A 24212-nucleotide genomic window follows, 5' to 3' on the forward strand; every position below is an offset into this window, starting at 1 on the left:
CACTGTCAAACATGGTGGTGGCAGCATCATGGTTTGGGCCTGCTTTTCTTCAGCAGGGACAGGGAAGATGGTTAAAATTGATGGGAAGATGGATGGAGCCAAATACAGGACCATTCTGGAAGAAAACCTGATGGAGTCTGCAAAAGACCTGAGACTGGGACGGAGATTTGTCTTCCAACAAGACAATGATCCAAAACATAAAGCAAAATCTACAATGGAATGGTTCAAAAATAAACATATCCAGGTGTTAGAATGGCCAAGTCAAAGTCCAGACCTGAATCCAATCGAGAATCTGTGGAAAGAACTGAAAACTGCTGTTCACAAATGCTCTCCATCCAACCTCACTGAGCTCGAGCTGTTTTGCAAGGAGGAATGGGAAAAAATGTCAGTCTCTCGATGTGCAAAACTGATAGAGACATACCCCAAGCGACTTACAGCTGTAATCGCAGCAAAAGGTGGCGCTACAAAGTATTAACTTAAGGGGGCTGAATAATTTTGCACGCCCAATTTTTCAGTTTTTGATTTGTTAAAAAAGTTTGAAATATCCAATAAATGTTGTACCACTTCATGATTGTGTCCCACTTGTTGTTGATTCTTCACAAAAAAATACATTTTTATATCTTTATATTTGAAGCCTGAAATGTGGCAAAAGGTCGCAAAGTTCAAGGGGGCGGCATACTTTCGCAAGGCACTGTATATATGTATGTGTGTGTGATGTATAGACATTATGGATAGAATATGTAGTACATCTGAAGAATACGTAGGATAGACCGTATGGAAATATTATTAAAGTGACCAGTGTTCCATTAAGGGTGTGTGTGTGTCTCGGGTGGTTTGTTGATGAGCTCAACTGTCTGTCACCCTCCTGCTGGTCTGTCAGACACAACAGTGACAGGCCTAACACACAGCATCCTCTCATCAGTTAGCTCACACCCACTGACGTCTAATACAGCACAAATGGAACACACATACACCTCCCATTTAGCCTACATATCCCCACGGTCATTTGTGCATGTGTGTGAGTGTGTGCACATGCAGAGTGTGTTTGTGATACACAGTATGCGCATCCATCTCTGTGTGACAGTGTTTCTCATGCTCTTTAAGCAGTCATCAGCACTTTATACCCTCAAACTTCACTCTGCACTCCCTGTAAATTCATTGCCTCTGTTTGCTGTTTATTTGTGTGAGTGTGTGGGCTTGCTTATGTCTATTTGGGTGTCTGTGTACACACGTGTATGTGCATGGGCTTGTGTGTGTGTGTGTGTGTGTGTGTGTGTGTGTGTGTGGCATTTCCCCCTGACTGGGTGTTCTGTCAGGCTGTGTTGAGCTCTCTCCGTCTCCTCTGCCAAACCGCGGTGACAGGTCTGCCTCTCCCAGTATGTGTGGATGTGAGCCCCGCCACAGTCTGCCTGGCTTACAGCAACCGTCACGGGTTATGGAAGAAGACAGAAGAATTTGCCCATCCAAAAATCACAGGAAGAGGATAGTTACTGACAGACTGAGCTTATTCGGCTATTCAGGAGCTAGTCCGTCCAAACCACTTACTGACAATCTGGTTTGAGACCCAAACATTTGAGAATGATTTGGGGAATGTGTATTTCGGATGAATGTGGTCTATAGAACTGTGGGGGATGGGGGGGGACTAAGTTGACTTCATAATTCAATCATGTGCCTCTCTCGTTAATTCACTTTCTGGCTCTTGCTCACCCATCCATCCATCCATCCACCCACAGGCTGGCACATGTAATCACTCTGTCACCCTCCTCTGGTTCTCTCTATCACACACTGAGGTGCTATCAGCGCACACACACATGCAAACACAGATACACGCAGACACACAAACACACGCAGACACACACACACCGAGCCCCCACAGTCTATAATCGTGGACTTTAGATGAAAATGTATCTGTGGCAGGTGTCAGGTGTCAATTCTCCCCTCCTTCACCCTTCTCTCCCACTCTCGTCACAAATTGCAGAATCCTCTGTCGTGTGTGTGTTTTCTCTCAGAACGTATGTCACTCTCACACACACGCACACAGACAGCGGTTCATATGAATGATAATGGCCAGCAATAATACCTGCCTCTGACTCGATCCGTCCGCCCCTCTCCTCCTACCTCCCTCTCTTTATACCCCTTCCTATTTTGGGTAGCTGGTGCGCTGGTGTAATTGTGAGGTTTTTATCTCGGCCCGGCACGGTGCGTGCAGACAGACAGAATACTGATAGGGCAGATTACACAGGGAGCGGGGAACATCCTGCCAGATAGCGCTCCACCGCTGGGCCGGCTGATAGACCCAGATTAAAAGCGGGGGCCACTGCCAGATAGTGAGCCCTGGGAGGTGATGCTGGGCCACAACACAACGTCATTATCGCGGGTCTGTCTTTGTGGCTCACACGGATTCTGATTGAAGGGAGTGGGCTTTTTTGTTTTTGATGGCTGGGGCTTATTTGTGTGTTGAATGATTTTTAAAAGGTTGCGTTGGATTTGGTGACTGTCACAGAGATGCATACTTTATGTAGGGGAATTGACACACTTTACTGGTGGGTATACACACGCGCGCGCACACACACACACAATGTAGTGGCATTCAGATGATCTCAGAAACATTTAAAAAATTTTCTACCATCACCCCAAATATGTATTTCTGTCCCAGAGTATCGTAGTGTTTATAATGGTATTGTTCTGAGTTCATTTAGCTATGCCAAGACTCAGGGAGACACATAAACACACATAGAGGCACTCCAGAGATGTGGGGTGCTTCTGTAGCACTAAACTTGTCTCCTTTCCTCCCCAAGTCAGCTTTAACCCAGCTTGTAGATGTTTGGAGTAATGCTGTACACTTGTACTTTACAGCCTGTTAACTTCTCTGACATGATTGGCTGATACATGTTGGCTCAATCACTCGTCTTTTTTTGGATGTATACACACACACACACACACACACACACACACACACACACACACACACACACACACACACGAGAGAGAGAGACGAGTAGAACAAAGAAACCTCTGCATGGTAAGATGGATTTATTCATTGCAGATGCATAAACAGGGCTGCAGGGGAGAACAGAAAAAAGAGACAGAGAGATGGATGGAGAGAGAGAGAGAGAGAGAGGGAGAGATGTTCACACACACTCATTCTCTGTGGTGGTCCTGAGGGACTACAGCTCCACTGCCTGTCTTCGGTGATAGCGAGAAGCAGCGGACGGCATGTGCAGCTGTGGAACACAGAGGCCATTTTGTGCCAAATTGTATTCATTACCTGCAATAGAGCCACCGCCGCCACCACATCTTCTTTTGTCTGCACAATGTAGCATATATTTATACCTCACCTTGGTTGGCTGCGTGAGGATAGAATCCAACTGTGGAGGCGGGGGCCATTTTGTGCCAATCTACCTGCCTGTCACATAGCTGTCTTTTACTTTATCTTGTCTCTTCATACTGCAACTTTGTTGGTGGCAGACAGATGGTAGGCAGGTGCAACTGCCTATGAATCAGACGCCGTGTTTGTGCCTGTACACCACCTGCATAGACACATGCCAGAACTGAGCCATCAGACCACGTAGTTTCAATGCCTTCCTCACCATTAAAACATCTTGGATTCCGAAATGAAAGGGATTGGATCTGTTTGTGTCAAATACGTCCGTCTTTCCCTCCATGTCATTCTGTGGAAGCTATCTATGATGGGGGGGAGACTGTTAAAGCTGTCTGGTTAGCCACGGGGTCTGGTCCTGTATTACAGTGGAGCCCTGTAAGGTCGTAACCTCCGGTCTAATGCCTGTGGAAATTAGGCTTGGTCTGCCGCGGCCAATTCAGTCTCCTCTCAGCATCCATTTCCTTTCGTTCAGACAGGGGTCAGCCCAATGAACACACACCAGCTGCTTTCAGACCGGATGGGGAAACTAGATATTAGTGTGTGTCTAGGTGTGTCTAGGTGTGTGAGGGGGTTCTGTGTGTGTGTCTAGGTGTGTGAGGGGGTTCTGTGTGTGTGTGTGCGCGCCGGTCCGAGATGGAATATTTTGCGGGTTTGGGTAACGTATTACTACGTTGGTCTGTGTAACTAAACCCCTGTCTTTTCCAAGTGTGTGTGGGTTTTCTTCACACACTATATTTCTGTTCTTGCAACTACACTACCAGGGTGTGTCGGGTTGAAATGTTCTCCCTTGGAGTGTGTTAGTGTTTTCCAAACTCAATACAAGCCTGGACTACCACCGGGTTTGGCTACGTGTCCGCAGAGAGGATTCTGTCAGATGGCGTTACCGCTGTGAGCCGGACTCATTTGAGCCGGAGTCTTGGAGCAGTTTGTCCCATGCATAATTAATCACAAAGGAATGGCAAACAATGGCCCGGAGTTGTAGACGGTAGAGCAAGTTGACACGGTGTTCTTAGTGTATCTAATTCAGCACTCGCTGCTGAATTAGTGGCGCCTGTTACTCTCTCTTCGCTGACACTGTCGACGTATTTCACGTGGGATGTGTGAGCTTGCCTGTGTGTCCATGCGTCTGATTCTGCCAGTAGCGGTCTGTGTGCCTGCCTATGCTTGTGTGTGTGTGTCACCATATTGTGTATATGTTTGTTTACAGTGCGGTATACACTGAGTGTACATAACATTAGGAACACTTGCTCTTTCCATGACAGACTGACCAGGTGAAAGCTATGATCCCTTATTGATGTCCCTTGTTAAATCCACTTCAATCAGTGTAGATGAAGGGGAGGAGACATTTGAGACATGGCTTGTGTATGTGTGCCGTTCAGAGGGTGAATGGACAAGACAGAAGATTGAACGGGGTACGGTAGTAGGTGCCAGGCGCACCGGTTTGTGTCAGGAACCGCAACGCTGCTGGGTTTTTCAGGCTCAACGGTTTCCCGCGTGTATCGAGAATTTTGAGGCGCTTCTGGGTATAGACCTCTGCCTTTTACTGAGATGAGAGTAGGTGGAGATAGATCCCCCCCCCCCCCCCCCCCCCCCCCCCCCCCCCCCCCCCCCCACACACACACACACGCAGTACAAATACACACAAACACTCATAGGATTTCTTTGTCTTTGACCAGTCCATTTCGCTCTATTGTCTCATCATTGAGTTGCTGCCTGTGGCTGTAATTGAACAGGCTCATACAGGCTGTGTGCAGCCCTCATTAGCTGCCAGTAAGACACGGGCCAATATGAGGGATACTCCGAAAGACAAGGTCGGCTCTGGCTTTGATCCTCGCCTCAAAACGACTTCAACACCGGTCCCACTGAGAGGGAGACTGAGGGCCGGGGTCACACGGGGTGTGGGTGGATGTGTATGTGTGTGTGCGCGTGCGCGTGTGCTCGTATGTATTTGATAGAAAGGCAGTTGTAAAATCAGAGTGTGTGTGTGTGTGTGTGTGCGGGGGGTGACCAGAGGTCTCGAAAGAGATTAGGAGTGAAAGAAGCACGATTGAGGAGAGAAATTTGGACTAATCAGAATTGACATGGGAGAGAGGGAAAGAGGTTTAGAAAGAAAGGGAGAATTGCACAAATTGAAACATGACTCGGCAGATGGACGGAAAATACCTAGCAATGAAAATATCATGAATGTTTACTGACTATTTGCTGCTCATTAGCAATATGTTAATTGTGGTAATGACAAAAGGCTTCAACCGTACTGGTCGTTGACTGACAATGAGCTGCGCTTAAGTGTTCCTTTTGAGGTTTGAGTGTCAGCTAATTTTGCATTACCTCGTTAATGACCTCTTAATTCTAGCTTGACGAGTGGGCGGAGCTTTCGGAGCATCAGTGGTAACAAGGGATGGTTTCCTGGTCACTTCAGGTCATGTGGTCAAGGAAGTATGTGGAAGAATGTGGAAATGTTTTTACACTGTTCATGGTCAATGTTCATTCAACACATCTACTGGATATTATTGAGTCCGAAACAAAAGTTCTGACCGGGACTGAGTCTGATAGGGAGAGAACATCTCCGCCCACCCTCCAGCCATCAATGAATACTGTATGGAGACCCGCTCAGCGCTAACATCATGAAACTTTTATGACTTGGATGAAGTCGTCCCAGAAAGAACTTTGATAAATACATTTCATTATTTATTTTATTTTCTCCCTTTCACCCTCTCTTCGCCTTCTCTCTTTTTCTCACATGATTCCCTCTCTCTTTTGGCCCGCCCTCTCGATAGCGCCCTCTCTGGTGAGTGAGTTGCGTGCGGAGAAGATTGAGCAGCGCAGCCTCACCCTGGTGTGGAGGGAGCCCAGCTACCCCAACAGCAGCAGCACCGAGTACGAGATCAAGTACTACGAAAAGGTAACTAAAGAAGCTTTAAACTCAGTCACTCCGCCATATACGGTCCACTCCGTCCTGTTTACAACTGTCAACTCCGTCACATTCGGTCAACTCCGTCGCGTTACATTTAATCTCAAATCCACTCTGTCACATTCACTCTTAAATAAAACTTCCCACACTCAACTACTCCGTCGCACTCCCTCTCAACTATACTCTCAAATCGTCACGAGGCGCACTCCCTCTTTCAACACTTCTCTCGGTCCCCCTCGTCGCATCCCACTCTTGGCGCGTCGTCCGTCCATCACGTTCATCTCTGTCAATGTCGCCTATTTGCAGTCTCCACGGGGACACTCAGTACGACTGTCAATCTCTCTCTCTCTCTGTTCTCTCCATGCCATGTTAATTCATGGACAAGTACGACCGCGTTAAAGAGCACGCACCTCCAAATACTCATTACCACGTGACGACAAGCAAACGACACACACACACACACACACCTAAACATACATTCAGATACGCATGCAGATCCTAGGGTTGTTTCTTTGCTTTGATTCTGAAGGTTTTATGCACGTCGTCTCACAGCCTTTAACCTTTTAGAGTCAATTGTTTTGAATCACATGAGTCTGCTTGTATTGTTTTCCATATTATCAGCCAATCTAGTACGGCGCCCCTGGAGCAAATTAGGATTAAGTGGCTTGCACATCGACCGATCTTTCACCTTGTCGGCTCGGGTATGCGAACCAGCGTCCTCTCGGTTACCAGCCCAACGCTCTCTGAGGGATCTTATGACACGCAATAGGCACCACTCAGAATCAACCCAGTGACGGGAAAGGGAACAGTCGAAAGTGTTCATTATAATATAATAATATATGTCGTTGTATCCGAACACCGTTTGCAGTCATGCGCGCGTACATTTTACATACGGGTGGTCCCCGGAATCAAACGCACTGTCCTGCCGTTGCAAGCGGCAACTGAGCTCCGGAGGACCACGTAAAAAAACAACAGAGTATACCCGCTTGGTGCTCTTGTAGTTTTAGCGTAGCCATGTTTCGACAAAACGCCTTTCAAACGTTCTTTCCGGCCACTCTCTCTCCTCCCTCCTTCAGGAACAGAAGGACAAGAGCTACTCAACGGTCAAGACGGCCGCCACCCGCATCAGCGTCAACAACCTCAAGCCTGGCACCACCTACGTCTTCCTCATCCGCCCTTTCTCCACCCCGGCCCCCTCCTCCCTCCTCTCCGCCGCCGCCTCCTCCTCTTCCTCCTCCCCCTCTCCCATCGACTACGGAGGCTACAGCGCTCCCCTGGAGCTGCAGACGCTTGGCGAACGTGAGTGTGCCCGTTTCTCCCTCATTTTCCTCGCTATCTCGTTCCATCGCCGCGAGGCAGCTTGGGATAGGGCCGTGTGGGCGTCCAGACAGCCCACACAGAGGCCTCCTGTTTTCTAAAGACTGAGGTGTGTGTGTGTGTGTGTGTGTGTGTGTGTGTGTGTGTGGAGGGGGGGGGGGGGGTACATGCAAGGCTCCAGGATTTAGAAATCAAGCTGTGAAATGTCTCTTCTTTTTGCTCTGTGATAGGGTGTCACTTTATTGTCATCTGTGTCATCTTTATGTATGTGTGTGTGTTCACCCGTCTGCCTGCTCTTAAACAATGTATGTGTGTCCGTTCCAATCCACAGTGGCGCTGGCGTCCAGTGAGCAGAACCCAGTAATCATCATCGTGGTGGTGTCTGTGGCCGCCCTCATCATGCTGCTCTCTATGGGAGTGGGCCTGCTCCTCTGGAGAAGGTACACACACACACACACACACACACACACACACACACACACACACACACACACAGGGAGAGACAGAGAGACAGACAATAGGCATGAATACACACACTCCTACAGATACACAGACAATATGCACGAACACACACATACAGCACATGCTCAAACAGATAGACACCACACACAGTAATACACACACAACACATGCACACACATTCAGATATACACAACGTGCACGCACACACACAAACAATTACATCTGAAGAAGGTACACCCATAATGGGGCACGCACACAATAAGCACGCACACTCCTAAACACACACACACACACTCAGTCACGGCTCATGCCACTCCATCATAATCCTGATTACAATAATCCAATGAGGAGAAGCACTCTGCCTCAAAGCATGTAATCACAATGAGAAGAGCTTTAATGCATGTTCAATCAGCTCAGCTCAGAGCCACTGTAATATAGAGCATTAGCAAGGCTCTTTAGATTGGCAATGCTGGGGCAGCCATGCTAAATGGTTGTATCGTTTCCAGGATTTAAATTAGACTCATCCTGTTTGGCTTGTGATCTTACTTTTGTCATTCCACCATAGTTTTGTGTACATTATTTACAGTTATGCACAATTGAGTACTTTCACTATGGTTACCAGAGTAGCAACTACACAACTTAAGGGCATCTCCATGTTGTTGCCAAGAAGTTTTGCCAAAATAGGCATTGTGTGCACAGAAGTCCTGTGTGTTTTATTCAGTTGAGTGGAGAGATGGAAGGTGGTTCTCTGCCATTTCAGCTCTGTGCACTTTGACATCTGTCTACGTCTATAGAAATCCCAACTCACACGCCCACACACACTCCCCCGCGCTCTCACACACTCCATCACACATGCTCCAGCGTGTTGGCATTCCGACTCCACACTCCCACGCAGACACACACAATTATACACACACACACACACACACACACACACACACACACTCCCAATCAGACACACACAATTATATATATACACACACACACACACGAACGGCCGCAATCAGATCTTACATTTGCGTTTGACCCATTTGGCCGACACTCTTGTACAGAGCCCATCACAGTCCGTGCATCTAATTTGGAGGCAATTCGAATGTTAGTCTAAGATAGTAACATATGACACACACACACTCTTGTACAGAGCCTATCACAGTCAGTGCATCTAATATGGAGGCAATTAGAATGTTAGTCTAAGATAGTAACATATGACACACACACACACACAGCAGTGTACACACTCAGTCGCTGACTTATCACCCAGTATCTTTGTGTAGAAGAGATGTCCAACTTTACAAACCCTCTATTTTCTTCCATTTTTCTCCTGCTCCACATTAATCTGGGAGATGGGATTAGATGGAGTGTGAAATAGCTTCCATTCATTCATTCATTCATTCATTCATTCATTCACACCAACACAATATGCTGAGGACGCACAGGAACTGTCGATCACACACACGCTTATTGCGCACACACTCACCCATACACACTCGTTCACACACTCACCCATGCACGCGCACACACACTCACCCATGCACGCGCGCGCACACTCACCCATGCACGCGCGCGCACACTCACCCACCCATGCACGCGCGCGCACACTCACCCACCCATGCACACGCACGCACACTCACCCATACACACGCACGTACACTCACCCATGCACGCGCGCGGTCGCACACTCACCCATGCACGCGCGCGGTCGCACACTCACCCATGTACACACACACTCACCCATACCCGCGCGCGCACAAAAGGATATGTTGCACACACTGGCCAATTACACCTTCACACCGACATGCTTTAAACGGCTAATGGACCCCACACACACCCGCTCAGATACATACTGTAACTTATTGACCCATACACACGGACCCAATCCTGCAGACACGCCCCCATGACCAGAATCCCTACCAGTGTGAACCAATTGACCTTCATTGAGAATGGATGTATTGGAAACTGCTCATCCCAGAATGCTTGCGTCGTTCATCAGTCTATGAGAACATGGCTATTAGCCGGCTCTTCTCGTCCTCAGACGCAGGCAGGTGGGTTGATGCCTCAATTACCATGCTTTCATGTTTGCAAATATGGCTGACCTCCGATGTCACCGCAGGGCTACAATTACAGATGATCTGCTCACTTAGGGGCACGCGCGTGTACACGTACACACACACACACACACACACACACACACACACACACACACACACACACACACACACACACACACACACACACAGTCAGATTATCTCCACTTGAATGAAATGCCCCTGTCAGATCAGGCAGTTTGAAATTGTGTCTGGGGTCGGCTAGATGTGTTTTGCCTGGAGGTTATATGGTACGTATATGAATCTCACCCATCTGTCCTGTCCCTCTTCCCCCCACCCCCCCCCCCCCCCCCCCCCCTCTTACGGACACATTACTGGAACACACACATAGCGTGAGAGGGAGGCATTGTTATAGCCATGCACATGCTGACACTGACATAGTACATAGTGATTGCCACACTGCGTATAGAAAGTCCCTTTCCTACTTTAGTTTATATGAACAGACAGATGCAACACACACATTTCATTCCTGCTTGACAGAGTTTGACAGTGCCAAGGTTACAGGGCAGCGGCAGCAGCTCCTAATCTCTCCAGGAAGTTCAAGCTTGGCTGGTCAGAGCACTGATTGTTTACCCTCTGCTGCCTCCGGACAGACACTGTTGGTCACGCGGTCAGCGGAGAGGGGGATAGAGGGAGAGAAATAAATATAGTAGGAAGGAAACGGTGTAGGTGGAAGGCCATTGCGTATGTGCGTGGACTGTGACCCAATCATAGGAGGGGTGGATGAGACGGAAATAAAGAGTGAGCGAAAGAGGCTCAGTCCCTTGTCACACTTGCTGCACGCCTGGTACACACCAGGGCTTTCCAATCAGTGTTCTCCTCCAATGGGCAGCAACCTACTCCATTTTGGATCTGCCCCCTGTGCTCCGCTACTCTCCTTTCGATTTCCCCTTTTTGTTTTTCTCACTTCCTCCCCTCACTCCCTCGGCCTAGCTCCCCTCGTAGTCTTTTATGTCCGTACATGTGAGGCTCTCTATGCTCATCACAAGGTGAATCCCAATACTCTAAAATGGTCTCCTCTACAGAGTTTGGCCCTAATGTTGGCACACTACATAGTAGTCGAATGTGCTACTCACTGGAAGAGATAAATTCGAACTAAAATAGTTTGCCGAATTCTTTGGTGTATCTCGACTCTGGGTGAAAGCACCATGCATACCTTCTGGTTTACATCCAGGCTGTCCTATGACGTCAAACGGAAAGGAAGCCATTTCAGAGAATTGGGGCACACCACCTGTCCTGTAGCCAATGAGGAGAGAGGTTGTGATTTAGCCCCGCCCCCCCCTGCCCTTCTTCTCTTCTACCCAGCAGTCTCTCGTCCAGCTCCTCCAACATAGCTCCTACTAGCGTGGTGCTGCTCTCCACCTCCTTCTCCACTCTTCCTCCTCCTCCTCTTCCTCCTCTTTCTCCCTACACGCAGCTGTCAACCGCCAGGTACAGGCATGTCTGCACTCCTCCCTCCCCTCTCCCCTGCTCCTCCCTCTTTCCTTTCTCCCCTTGACCCTTTATTTTGGGTAATATTCCTCCACACTTTCTCCCTCATTCTTTTCCTGCCTGACCCAGTCCAACTCCAACGCCCCTGTCGAGACAGAGAGATGATGGAACAGTGACTCCTTGTGCGTGTACTTTAAGGTGTATGCTATGTTGATGTGTATTGGGGTGCTTAACAGGGGTCATCTGGAGAAGAGACCTGGGTCTCGGCATTGACTCCCTGTCCAAATAAAGGTTAAATAAATAAAGGTTTACATTTATTTCTTTATGTCCTTGGGCCTGGTTCCATTCGGATCCGTCTGCCCATTTTGGATTTCACAGATGACGGTTGATGCATTATGGTGTAGGGCTAGGTGGAGCTTACACCTGTCCATGCTTTCAGACCTGTGAAAGCGGCAGGTATAGGGGCTAGGGGCTGAAATGGTACCAGGCTGTAGTATGCCCTTTGCGCTCTTGCCCTCTCTCTCTCTCTCTCTCTCTCTCTCTCTCTGCATGTGTCTGCTGGTTGGCCCTGACAGATTGTCCCTAAAGGCTGGTTGTCTTATTCTTCCCCACTCCTCTCTCTCGTCCTGCAGTTTAAGGTCTGTGTGTGTGTGTCAGCATCCCCTCCAAACCTGTCTTTCCCATCGCACCGTGTGTGCATGCACTGGTGATATGGCTTGACGTGCGCATTAACACACATGAACAGACACAAACAAGGACACGCACACAGACAGCGCATGCACACATGAACAGACGCACGCATTAACAAGCACACACACACACACACACACACGGCAGACAGCCAGACGCACACGCACATACACGGACATGCATTCACACAGCAGACACTAATGCACAGTTGCGATCACACAAAAACAATAACGCGCACTCACACTCCTCTTGTATATTGTACACCACAGGCGGCTGGTGAATGGGGAGGATGAGCTCGTAGTAATGGCTGGAATGGTATCAAACATGCCATTCCATTCACTTCATTCCAGCCACTATTATGAGACGTGCTCCCCTCACCAGCCTCCTGTGTTTTATATGTTTATGCACAAATTAACCTTTAGCTCTGTTTGACCCTGTGCCTTTCTTTTGTTTCAAACTGGTTGTGAATTAGAGACCACTCAATCGCTGAATGCTTCTTCACGACCTGTAATGAATTGTAGCACTTCATCAAGGCCTCTTGTCCTCATCTCAATTCCCATGTGCACGGTGGCCAATCAGAATGCCTGGCTCTGGCTGTCCCCATTCAGTTCTTAAGACCACCAGAGTGAGACATTAAGAGCAAGGCTCTGAACTCTCTCTCTCTCTCTCCAGTTGGAAAGCGCCACCAATTAGACAGCCACTCTGTACTACTACTCTGTGGAGGCACAGGATGAGCTATGTGAGAGGAAGTGTGTACAGCTCATTAGAACAGTTGGAAGAGTGTGTGTGTTATGGGTTGGGGGGTATTTATGCAGAAGTGTGTGTGAGTTATGAAGGTACGCCCATGTGCAGGTTTGATTTCCACAGGAGGTGCCCGGTTTCAGAAGTGAGTTTTGTCCAGCCAGTTCCACTGAACAACAGTGATCCAAGTTCCAATTCACTGAGGTTCAGAAACCTATTGTTCTCATTTTAAGAGGAATTGAAGACTTGTATCATCTATTTATTTTTTTATATAGCTAGTGATGTTTTATATCTCTGTTTGTTCCCTCTCTGCAGACAGTGTAGATACAGCAAGGCCAGTCAAGAGGGAGACGAAGAGCTCTACTTCCAATGTGAGTAACTGTGGCGACACACACACTCCCTCTCTGTCTCTCTCTCTCTCTGTGTGTGTGTGAAGTATTAACTTGTGCATGGCCATTAATACTTAATTCCATGTGCGTGCTTAGGATACACTGAGCACACTGTTACAGTCCGTTGGATGGTGTGCGAGGCGGAATGTGATGGAGAGAGATTTAAATAAATAGGGAGGAGGATGAGGATGAGGGGGGGATGGAGAGAAGGGAATTGATAGCTGGAACAAAGACAACGAAGGAGAAATAAGGATACGGAGCGGGCCAGCCAGATGATTTGCTGTCCCCTGACTAGGAAGGATTTGAATGTTTCCCATGTCTGTTTTTCCACCAACCATTTTGAAGGACTTTGTTTCACCGATTGTGGGCTGTTTGACATTTTTCGTGTGTGTGTGTGTGTGCGCACACGCTATGTGGCGTGTCTGTCTGTGAGCAGGTGTCTGTGCTTGTATGCGTGTGTGTGTGCGTGTGTACGCTTGGTGAATAATGAGCTGCAGCCATGTGGCTGGGAATGAAATCTGCTCAAATAAGGACACGCCAGCAGCTGACGAGCTCACACACACTCACACACTTTCTGAGACGGGCACAAATGCGGACAGACATCTGCGCACACTTAAAACGTGTAAACACAGACACACACACACACACAACCATACACATACACACTTCCCCCACCTCCCCGTTGAAAACGCTACTTATTCAATCTCTGGGGTGCCCCTATTGCTGCCCACAGACTGTGCTGTGTGAATGACATGAAGCCGTTTCCTCCCCTTTTGGTGGGTCTACGTACATCTCTTTGTGTGTGTGTGTTTCTTGTGCAGTCATGCAGTCTTAAGATCCATTCATTTCCCCTCAATCGCTTGTGGCAAAGACACGGTTAACCGTGAAACAAATCAACCTCACAAAAAGCCCAAGCAGAGAGAGAGAAGGAGCGAGAGCAGAAATGAATCAAGACTGGTGCTGGCCTACTTTAAATAAAAGTAATAACTCCTCCGCTGAGCTATTGTTTTGTGTGGTTAAGGAACCCACTGCTCGGGAAAAAAGAGGCTCTTCGATCCTTCCACTCAACACAGGCCAGCTGGAATGGAGAGGCTTTCATTTGCTCTGCAATCAGACTTTTTTTGTGTGAGTCTGTGTGTGTCTGTGTGTCTGTGTGTGTGTGTGATCAATAAGCCGTTATGAGACAGTGAGTCGAGACCTGGTCGATTTAGAGTTGTAATCACATTTCAGAACCAGTCTGGCCCCAAAGGCTTCTGGGATGGCCCGGAACATTCACAATGGAGGACAGGTTAGAAGGCAAGAGTTCACAGAACAGACATTTAGTGTGAGTTCACAGGACAGACATTTAGTGTGAGTTCACAGGACAGACATTTAGTGTGAGTTCACAGGACAGACATTTAGTGTGAGTTCACAGGACAGACATTTAGTGTGAGTTCACAGGACAGACATTTAGTGTGAGTTCACAGATACATGTGGGATAGGGACCGAATATCACCTCCTTTGATGCAGGTAGAGTTTTTAGGTTGCTTTTTGTGAAATAAACTCTCCTAACAAAGTGACACACTCAAAGGCATTTACCTCAGCATTTCCTGCCAATTATTCCCGACCCTAGTTTCTAGTGAAAATTATTCGTTTTTTCTGAAGGGTTCTGAAGTCTAAGACAGGAACCCTTTAAGCCGAGCTACTCTGCTACGAATTCCCACTCATGTCGTGATCTATTTCACGTGCCTTAGTAGTGTTGAATATGGATTTGTGATTCTGTGGTGTTGCGGTAGATTGTGCAGGTCGTAATATTATGTGACCGTCTGTGTCCCACAGTTAAGATCCCGACCCGGAGGACCTACATAGACCCAGAGACGTGTGAGGACCTGGTGCAGGCTGTCCTCGCCTTTGCCAAAGAGCTCGACAACTCCAGCATCAAAATAGAGAGAATCGTGCACACAGGTACTGAGACAGTGCTTTGGCTTTCATATACTCTCATATTCTCTTTCTTTGTGCTTCTGTCTTTTTCTTTGCCAATTTTACCTCCTCTCTGTTTGCCCTGTCTTTGTCTCCTTTTCTGTCTCTCCCCCCGCTCTTTCTTTCTCTCTCTCTCTCTCTCGCTCGCTCTCCTCCGCTCTCTCTCTCGCTCCTCCGCTCTCTCTCGCTCCTCCGCTCTCTCTCGCTCCTCCGCTCTCTCTCTCTCGCTCTCCCGCTCTCTCTCTCTCGCTCTCCCGCTCTCTCTCTCTCGCTCTCTCGCTCCTCCGCTCTCTCGCTCCTCCGCTCTCTCGCTCCTCCGCTCTCTCGCTCCTCCGCTCACTCACTCCTCCGCTCGCTCTCGCTCCTCGCTCCTCCGCTCTCTCGCTCCTCCGCTCTCTCACTCCTCCGCTCTCTCTCGCTCCTCTGCTCTCTCTCGCTCCTCCCTCTCTCGCTCCTCCCCTCTCTCTCTCGCTCCTCCCCTCTCTCTCTCTCGCTCCTCCCCTCTCTCTCTCTCGCTCCTCCCCTCTCTCTCTCTCTCTCGCTCCTCCCCTCTCTCTCTCTCTCTCTCGCTCCTCCGCACCCTCTCTCTCTCGCTCCTCCCCTCTCTCTCTCTCTCTCGCTCCTCCGCTCTCTCTCTCTCGCTCCTCCGCTCTCTCTCTCTCGCTCCTCCGCTCTCTCTCTCTCTCGCTCCTCCGCTCTCTCTCGCTCCTCCACTCTCTCTCTCTCTCGCTCCTCCGCTCTCTCTCTCTCTCGCTCCTCCGCTCTCTCTCTCTCTCGCTCCTCCGCTCTCTCTCTCTCTCTCGCTCCTCCGCTCTCTCTCTCTCTCTCGCTCCTCCGCTCTCTCTCTCTCTCTCGCTACTCCGCTCTCTCTCTCTCTCGCTCCTCCGCTCTCTCTCTCTCTCTCTCTCTCTCTCTCGCTCCTCCGCTCTCTCTCTCTCTCTCGCTCCTCCGCTCTCTCTCTCGCTCCTCCGCTCTCTCTCTCGCTCCTCCGCTCTCTCTCTCGCTCCTCCGCTCTCTCTCTCTCTCCTCCGCTCTCTCTCTCTCTCCTCCGCTCTCTCTCTCTCTCCTCCGCTCTCTCTCTCTCTCCTCCGCTCTCTCTCTCTCCTCCGCTCTCTCTCGCTCCTCCGCTCTCTCTCTCTCGCTCCTCCGCTCTCTCTCTCTCGCTCCTCCGCTCTCTCGCTCCTCCGCTCTCTCTCTCTCTCTCTCGCTCCTCCGCTCTCTCTCTCGCTCCTCCGCTCTCTCTCTCTCGCTCCTCCGCTCTCTCTCTCTCGCTCCTCCGCTCTCTCTCTCTCGCTCCTCCGGTCTCTCTCTCGCTCCTCCGCTCTCTCTCTCGCTCCTCCGCTCTCTCTCTCGCTCCTCCGCTCTCTCTCTCGCTCCTCCGCTCTCTCTCTCGCTCCTCCGCTCTCTCTCTCGCTCCTCCGCTCTCTCTCTCTCTCGCTCCTCCGCTCTCTCTCTCTCGCTCCTCTGCTCTCTCTCTCTCTCGCTCCTCCGCTCTCTCTCGCTCCTCCGCTCTCTCTCTCTCGCTCCTCCGCTCTCTCTCTCGTTCCTCCGCTCTCTCTCGCTCCTCCGCTCTCTCTCTCTCCTCCGCTCTCTCTCTCGCTCCTCCGCTCTCTCTCTCGCTCCTCCGCTCTCTCTCGCTCTTCCGCTCTCTCTCTCTCGCTCCTCCGCTCTCTCTCTCGCTCCTCCGCTCTCTCTCTCTCGCTCCTCTGCTCTCTCTCGCTCCTCCCTCTCTCGCTCCTCCCCTCTCTCTCTCGCTCCTCCCCTCTCTCTCTCTCGCTCCTCCCCTCTCTCTCTCTCGCTCCTCCCCTCTCTCTCTCTCTCTCGCTCCTCCCCTCTCTCTCTCTCTCTCTCGCTCCTCCGCACCCTCTCTCTCTCGCTCCTCCCCTCTCTCTCTCTCTCTCGCTCCTCCGCTCTCTCTCTCTCGCTCCTCCGCTCTCTCTCTCTCGCTCCTCCGCTCTCTCTCTCTCTCGCTCCTCCGCTCTCTCTCGCTCCTCCACTCTCTCTCTCTCTCGCTCCTCCGCTCTCTCTCTCTCTCGCTCCTCCGCTCTCTCTCTCTCTCGCTCCTCCGCTCTCTCTCTCTCGCTCCTCCGCTCTCTCTCTCTCTCTCGCTCCTCCGCTCTCTCTCTCTCTCTCGCTACTCCGCTCTCTCTCTCTCTCGCTCCTCCGCTCTCTCTCTCTCTCTCTCTCTCTCTCTCTCGCTCCTCCGCTCTCTCTCTCTCTCTCGCTCCTCCGCTCTCTCTCTCGCTCCTCCGCTCTCTCTCTCGCTCCTCCGCTCTCTCTCTCGCTCCTCCGCTCTCTCTCTCTCTCCTCCGCTCTCTCTCTCTCTCCTCCGCTCTCTCTCTCTCTCCTCCGCTCTCTCTCTCTCTCCTCCGCTCTCTCTCTCTACTCCGCTCTCTCTCGCTCCTCCGCTCTCTCTCTCTCGCTCCTCCGCTCTCTCGCTCCTCCGCTCTCTCTCTCTCGCTCCTCCGCTCTCTCTCTCGCTCCTCCGCTCTCTCTCTCTCGCTCCTCCGCTCTCTCTCTCTCGCTCCTCCGCTCTCTCTCTCTCGCTCCTCCGGTCTCTCTCTCGCTCCTCCGCTCTCTCTCTCGCTCCTCCGCTCTCTCTCTCGCTCCTCCGCTCTCTCTCTCGCTCCTCCGCTCTCTCTCTCGCTCCTCCGCTCTCTCTCTCGCTCCTCCGCTCTCTCTCTCTCTCGCTCCTCCGCTCTCTCTCTCTCGCTCCTCTGCTCTCTCTCTCTCTCGCTCCTCCGCTCTCTCTCGCTCCTCCGCTCTCTCTCTCTCGCTCCTCCGCTCTCTCTCTCGTTCCTCCGCTCTCTCTCGCTCCTCCGCTCTCTCTCTCTCCTCCGCTCTCTCTCTCGCTCCTCCGCTCTCTCTCTCGCTCCTCCGCTCTCTCTCGCTCTTCCGCTCTCTCTCTCTCGCTCCTCCGCTCTCTCTCTCGCTCCTCCGCTCTCTCTCTCTCGCTCCTCCGCTCTCTCTCTCTCTCTCTCTCTCTCGCTCCTCCGCTCTCTCTCTCTCTCTCGCTCCTCCGCTCTCTCTCTCGCTCCTCCGCTCTCTCTCTCGCTCCTCCGCTCTCTCTCTCTCGCTCCTCCGGTCTCTCTCTCGCTCCTCCGGTCTCTCTCTCGCTCCTCCGCTCTCTCTCTCGCTCCTCCGCTCTCTCTCTCGCTCCTCCGCTCTCTCTCTCGCTCCTCCGCTCTCTCTCTCGCTCCTCCGCTCTCTCTCTCGCTCCTCCGCTCTCTCTCGCTCCTCCGCTCTCTCTCTCGCTCCTCCGCTCTCTCTCTCGTTCCTCCGCTCTCTCTCGCTCCTCCGCTCTCTCTCTCTCGCTCCTCCGCTCTCTCTCTCGCTCTTCCGCTCTCTCTCTCGCTCTTCCGCTCTCTCTCTCGCTCCTCCGCTCTCTCTCTCGCTCCTCCGCTCTCTCTCTCGCTCCTCCGCTCTCTCTCTCGCTCCTCCGCTCTCTCTCTCGCTCCTCCGCTCTCTCTCTCTCGCTCCTCCGCTCTCTCTCTCGCTCCTCCGCTCTCTCTCTCGCTCCTCCGCTCTCTCTCTCGCTCCTCCGCTCTCTCTCTCGCTCCTCCGCTCTCTCTCTCGCTCCTCCGCTCTCTCTCGCTCCTCCGCTCTCTCTCTCGCTCCTCCGCTCTCTCTCTCGTTCCTCCGCTCTCTCTCGCTCCTCCGCTCTCTCTCTCTCGCTCCTCCGCTCTCTCTCTCGCTCCTCCGCTCTCTCTCTCGCTCTTCCGCTCTCTCTCTCGCTCCTCCGCTCTCTCTCTCGCTCCTCCGCTCTCTCTCTCGCTCCTCCGCTCTCTCTCTCGCTCCTCCGCTCTCTCTCGCTCCTCCGCTCTCTCTCGCTCCTCCGCTCTCTCTCGCTCCTCCGCTCTCTCTCGCTCCTCCGCTCTCTCTCTCTCTCGCTCCTCCGCTCTCTCTCTCTCGCTCCTCCGCTCTCTCTCTCTCGCTCCTCCGCTCTCTCTCTCTCGCTCCTCCGCTCTCTCTCTCTCGCTCCTCCGCTCTCTCGCTCTCTCTCGCTCCTCCGCTCTCTCTCTCGCTCTTCCGCTCTCTCTCTCGCTCCTCCGCTCTCTCTCTCGCTCCTCCGCTCTCTCTCTCGCTCCTCCGCTCTCTCTCTCGATCCTCCGCTCTCTCTCGCTCCTCCGCTCTCTCTCGCTCCTCCGCTCTCTCTCTCTCTCGCTCCTCCGCTCTCTCTCTCTCGCTCCTCCGCTCTCTCTCTCTCGCTCCTCCGCTCTCTCTCTCGCTCCTCCGCTCTCTCTCTCTCGCTCCTCCGCTCTCTCTCTCGCTCCTCCGCTCTCTCTCTCGCTCCTCCGCTCTCTCTCTCGCTCCTCCGTTCTCTCTCTCTCGCTCCTCCGTTCTCTCTCTCTCGCTCCTCCGCTCTCTCTCTCTCGCTCCTCCGCTCTCTCTCTCTCTCTCTCGCTCCTCCGCTCTCTCTCTCGCTCCTCCGCTCTCTCGCTCCTCCGTTCTCTCTCTCTCGCTCCTCCGCTCTCTCTCTCTCGTTCCTCCGCTCTCTCTCGCTCCTCCGCTCTCTCTCTCTCCTCCGCTCTCTCTCTCTCCTCCGCTCTCTCTCTCGCTCCTCCGCTCTCTCTCTCGCTCCTCCGCTCTCTCTCGCTCTTCCGCTCTCTCTCTCTCGCTCCTCCGCTCTCTCTCTCGCTCCTCCGCTCTCTCTCTCTCGCTCCTCCGCTCTCTCTCTCTCTCTCTCTCTCTCGCTCCTCCGCTCTCTCTCTCTCTCTCGCTCCTCCGCTCTCTCTCTCGCTCCTCCGCTCTCTCTCTCGCTCCTCCGCTCTCTCTCTCTCGCTCCTCCGGTCTCTCTCTCGCTCCTCCGCTCTCTCTCTCGCTCCTCCGCTCTCTCTCTCGCTCCTCCGCTCTCTCTCTCGCTCCTCCGCTCTCTCTCTCGCTCCTCCGCTCTCTCTCGCTCCTCCGCTCTCTCTCTCGCTCCTCCGCTCTCTCTCTCGTTCCTCCGCTCTCTCTCGCTCCTCCGCTCTCTCTCTCTCGCTCCTCCGCTCTCTCTCTCGCTCTTCCGCTCTCTCTCTCGCTCTTCCGCTCTCTCTCTCGCTCCTCCGCTCTCTCTCTCGCTCCTCCGCTCTCTCTCTCGCTCCTCCGCTCTCTCTCTCGCTCCTCCGCTCTCTCTCTCTCTCGCTCCTCCGCTCTCTCTCTCTCGCTCCTCCGCTCTCTCTCTCGCTCCTCCGCTCTCTCTCTCGCTCCTCCGCTCTCTCTCTCGCTCCTCCGCTCTCTCTCTCGCTCCTCCGCTCTCTCTCTCGCTCCTCCGCTCTCTCTCTCGCTCCTCCGCTCTCTCTCGCTCCTCCGCTCTCTCTCTCGCTCCTCCGCTCTCTCTCTCGTTCCTCCGCTCTCTCTCGCTCCTCCGCTCTCTCTCTCTCGCTCCTCCGCTCTCTCTCTCGCTCCTCCGCTCTCTCTCTCGCTCTTCCGCTCTCTCTCTCGCTCCTCCGCTCTCTCTCTCGCTCCTCCGCTCTCTCTCTCGCTCCTCCGCTCTCTCTCGCTCCTCCGCTCTCTCTCGCTCCTCCGCTCTCTCTCGCTCCTCCGCTCTCTCTCGCTCCTCCGCTCTCTCTCTCTCGCTCCTCCGCTCTCTCTCTCTCGCTCCTCCGCTCTCTCTCTCTCGCTCCTCCGCTCTCTCGCTCTCTCTCGCTCCTCCGCTCTCTCGCTCTCTCTCGCTCCTCCGCTCTCTCTCTCGCTCTTCCGCTCTCTCTCTCGCTCCTCCGCTCTCTCTCTCGCTCCTCCGCTCTCTCTCTCGCTCCTCCGCTCTCTCTCTCGCTCCTCCGCTCTCTCTCTCGATCCTCCGCTCTCTCTCGCTCCTCCGCTCTCTCTCGCTCCTCCGCTCTCTCTCGCTCCTCCGCTCTCTCTCTCTCTCGCTCCTCCGCTCTCTCTCTCTCGCTCCTCCGCTCTCTCTCTCTCGCTCCTCCGCTCTCTCTCTCGCTCCTCCGCTCTCTCTCTCTCGCTCCTCCGCTCTCTCTCTCGCTCCTCCGCTCTCTCTCTCGCTCCTCCGCTCTCTCTCTCGCTCCTCCGTTCTCTCTCTCTCGCTCCTCCGTTCTCTCTCTCTCGCTCCTCCGTTCTCTCTCTCTCGCTCCTCCGCTCTCTCTCTCTCGCTCCTCCGCTCTCTCTCTCTCTCTCTCTCGCTCCTCCGCTCTCTCTCTCTCTCTCGCTCCTCCGCTCTCTCTCTCTCTCGCTCCTCCGTTCTCTCTCTCTCGCTCCTCCGCTCTCTCTCTCTCGCTCCTCCGCTCTCTCTCTCTCGCTCCTCCGCTCTCTCTCTCTCGCTCCTCCGCTCTCTCTCTCTCTCTCGCTCCTCCGCTCTCTCTCTCTCTCGCTCCTCCGTTCTCTCTCTCTCGCTCCTCCGCTCTCTCTCTCTCGCTCCTCCGCTCTCTCTCTCTCGCTCCTCCGCTCTCTCTCTCTCTCTCTCTCGCTCCTCCGCTCTCTCTCTCTCTCTCGCTCCTCCGCTCTCTCTCTCTCTCGCTCCTCCGCTCTCTCTCTCTCGCTGAGACAGTGCTTTGGCTTTCATATACTCTCATATTCTCTTTCTTTGTGCTTCTGTCTTTTTCTTTGCCAATTTTCACTCCTCTCTGTTTGCCCTGTCTTTGTCTCCTCCGGTCTCTCTCTCGCTCCTCCGCTCTCTCTCTCGCTCCTCCGCTCTCTCTCTCGCTCCTCCGCTCTCTCTCTCGCTCCTCCGCTCTCTCTCTCGCTCCTCCGCTCTCTCTCTCGCTCCTCCGCTCTCTCTCTCGCTCCTCCGCTCTCTCTCGCTCCTCCGCTCTCTCTCTCTCTCGCTCCTCCGCTCTCTCTCTCGCTCGCTCCTCCGCTCTCTCTCTCTCGCTCCTCCGCTCTCTCTCTCGTTCCTCCGCTCTCTCGCTCCTCCGCTCTCTCTCTCTCTCTCGCTCCTCCGCTCTCTCTCTCGCTCCTCCGCTCTCTCTCTCGCTCTTCCGCTCTCTCTCTCGCTCCTCCGCTCTCTCTCGCTCCTCCGCTCTCGCTTTCGCTCCTCCGCTCTCTCTCTCGCTCCTCCGCTCTCTCTCTCGCTCCTCCGCTCTCTCTCGCTCCTCCGCTCTCTCTCTCTCGCTCCTCCGCTCTCTCTCTCTCGCTCCTCCGCTCTCTCTCTCTCGCTCCTCCGCTCTCTCTCTCTCGCTCCTCCGCTCTCTCTCTCTCGCTCCTCCGCTCTCTCTCTCGCTCCTCCGTTCTCTCTCTCTCGCTCCTCCGTTCTCTCTCTCTCGCTCCTCCGCTCTCTCTCTCTCGCTCCTCCGCTCTCTCTCTCTCTCTCGCTCCTCCGCTCTCTCTCTCTCTCTCGCTCCTCCGCTCTCTCTCTCTCTCGCTCCTCCGCTCTCTCTCTCTCGCTCCTCCGCTCTCTCTCTCTCTCTCGCTCCTCCTTTCTCTCTCTCTCTCTCTCGATCCTCCGCTCTCTCTCGCTCCTCCGCTCTCTCTCTCTCGCTCCTCCGCTCTCTCTCTTGCTCCTCCTCTCTCTCTCTCTCGCTCCTCCGCTCTCTCTCTCTCGCTCCTCTGCTCTCTCTCTCTCTCGCTCCTCTGCTCTCTCTCACTCCTCCGCTCTCTCTCTCTCGCTCTCTCTCGCTCCTCCGCTCTCTCTCTCTCGCTCTCTCTCGCTCCTCCTCTCTCTCTCTCTCGCTCTCTCTCGCTCCTCCTCTCTCTCTCTCTCGCTCCTCCGCTCTCTCTCTCTCTCGCTCCTCCGCTCTCTCTCTCTCTCTCTCTCCTCCGCTCTCTCTCTCTCGCTCCTCCGCTCTCTCTCTCTCGCTCCTCCGCTCTCTCTCTCTCGCTCCTCCGCTCTCTCTCTCTCGCTCCTCCGCTCTCTCTCTCTCGCTCCTCCGCTCTCTCTCTCGCTCCTCCGTTCTCTCTCTCTCGCTCCTCCGCTCTCTCTCTCTCGCTCCTCCGTTCTCTCTCTCTCGCTCCTCCGCTCTCTCTCTCTCGCTCCTCCGCTCTCTCTCTCTCGCTCCTCCGCTCTCTCTCTCTCTCTCGCTCCTCCGCTCTCTCTCTCTCTCTCTCTCGCTCCTCCGCTCTCTCTCTCTCTCGCTCCTCCGCTCTCTCTCTCTCTCGCTCCTCCGCTCTCTCTCTCTCGCTCCTCCGCTCTCTCTCTCTCTCTCGCTCCTCCTTTCTCTCTCTCTCTCTCGCTCCTCCGCTCTCTCTCGCTCCTCCGCTCTCTCTCTCTCGCTCCTCCGCTCTCTCTCTTGCTCCTCCTCTCTCTCTCTCTCGCTCCTCCGCTCTCTCTCTCTCTCGCTCCTCTGCTCTCTCTCTCTCTCTCGCTCCTCTGCTCTCTCTCACTCCTCCGCTCTCTCAAATTCAAATTCAAATTCAAGCTGCTTTATTGGCATGAAAAACATTGTGTCAATATTGCCAAAGCAACAATGTATACAATATACATTGTAACAAAATTGTAAATGATAGCAAATAATAATATAAAATGGTAGTAAATAATAATAAAAAAATAAATACAATAAAATGGTAACAGTCTACAGTAAACATTAATAATTATAGTAATAACAATAATAGTAATAATAAGTAAGTTACTGTTTACTATGCAGATGTTATTATTCAGTGTCCCTCAGGCTATGGCAGGAAAATACATATTTGGCTGCAAGAGGAGCCATTGCTCCTTCGCCCATGAGTATTCTTAGTTTTTCCTCTGGGTTCAATTTGTAAAAATGTGGAATATATGTAGTCATTTCTGTGAATAATGAATCTCTTTGTGAGGAATATTTATCACAGTAAAGGAGAAAGTGCATCTCTGTCTCTACCTCCCCTGTCATGCAGTGACCACATACACGCTCCTCTTTGGGTAGCCATGTCTTTTTATGTCTGCCGGTTTCTATTGCCAATCGGTGGTCACTCAGCCT

General features: G+C 52.6%; 1 protein-coding gene across 1 annotated transcript in view; it reads left to right on the forward strand.

The window, feature by feature from the left end:
* LOC110496810 (ephrin type-A receptor 7) overlaps positions 1–24212 on the forward strand; it is a 255051-nt gene that overhangs the window by 199304 nt on the left and 31535 nt on the right. Inside the window, exons 6-10 of the mRNA XM_036952654.1 lie at positions 6160–6284; positions 7370–7592; positions 7942–8050; positions 13355–13410; positions 15247–15372. Coding sequence (XP_036808549.1) covers positions 6160–6284; positions 7370–7592; positions 7942–8050; positions 13355–13410; positions 15247–15372 — 639 coding nt within the window. The remainder of the gene's footprint in view (positions 1–6159; positions 6285–7369; positions 7593–7941; positions 8051–13354; positions 13411–15246; positions 15373–24212) is intronic.

The sequence above is a fragment of the Oncorhynchus mykiss genome, chromosome 18 (genome assembly GCF_013265735.2).
Source record: "Oncorhynchus mykiss isolate Arlee chromosome 18, USDA_OmykA_1.1, whole genome shotgun sequence".
Taxonomy (NCBI): domain Eukaryota; kingdom Metazoa; phylum Chordata; class Actinopteri; order Salmoniformes; family Salmonidae; genus Oncorhynchus; species Oncorhynchus mykiss.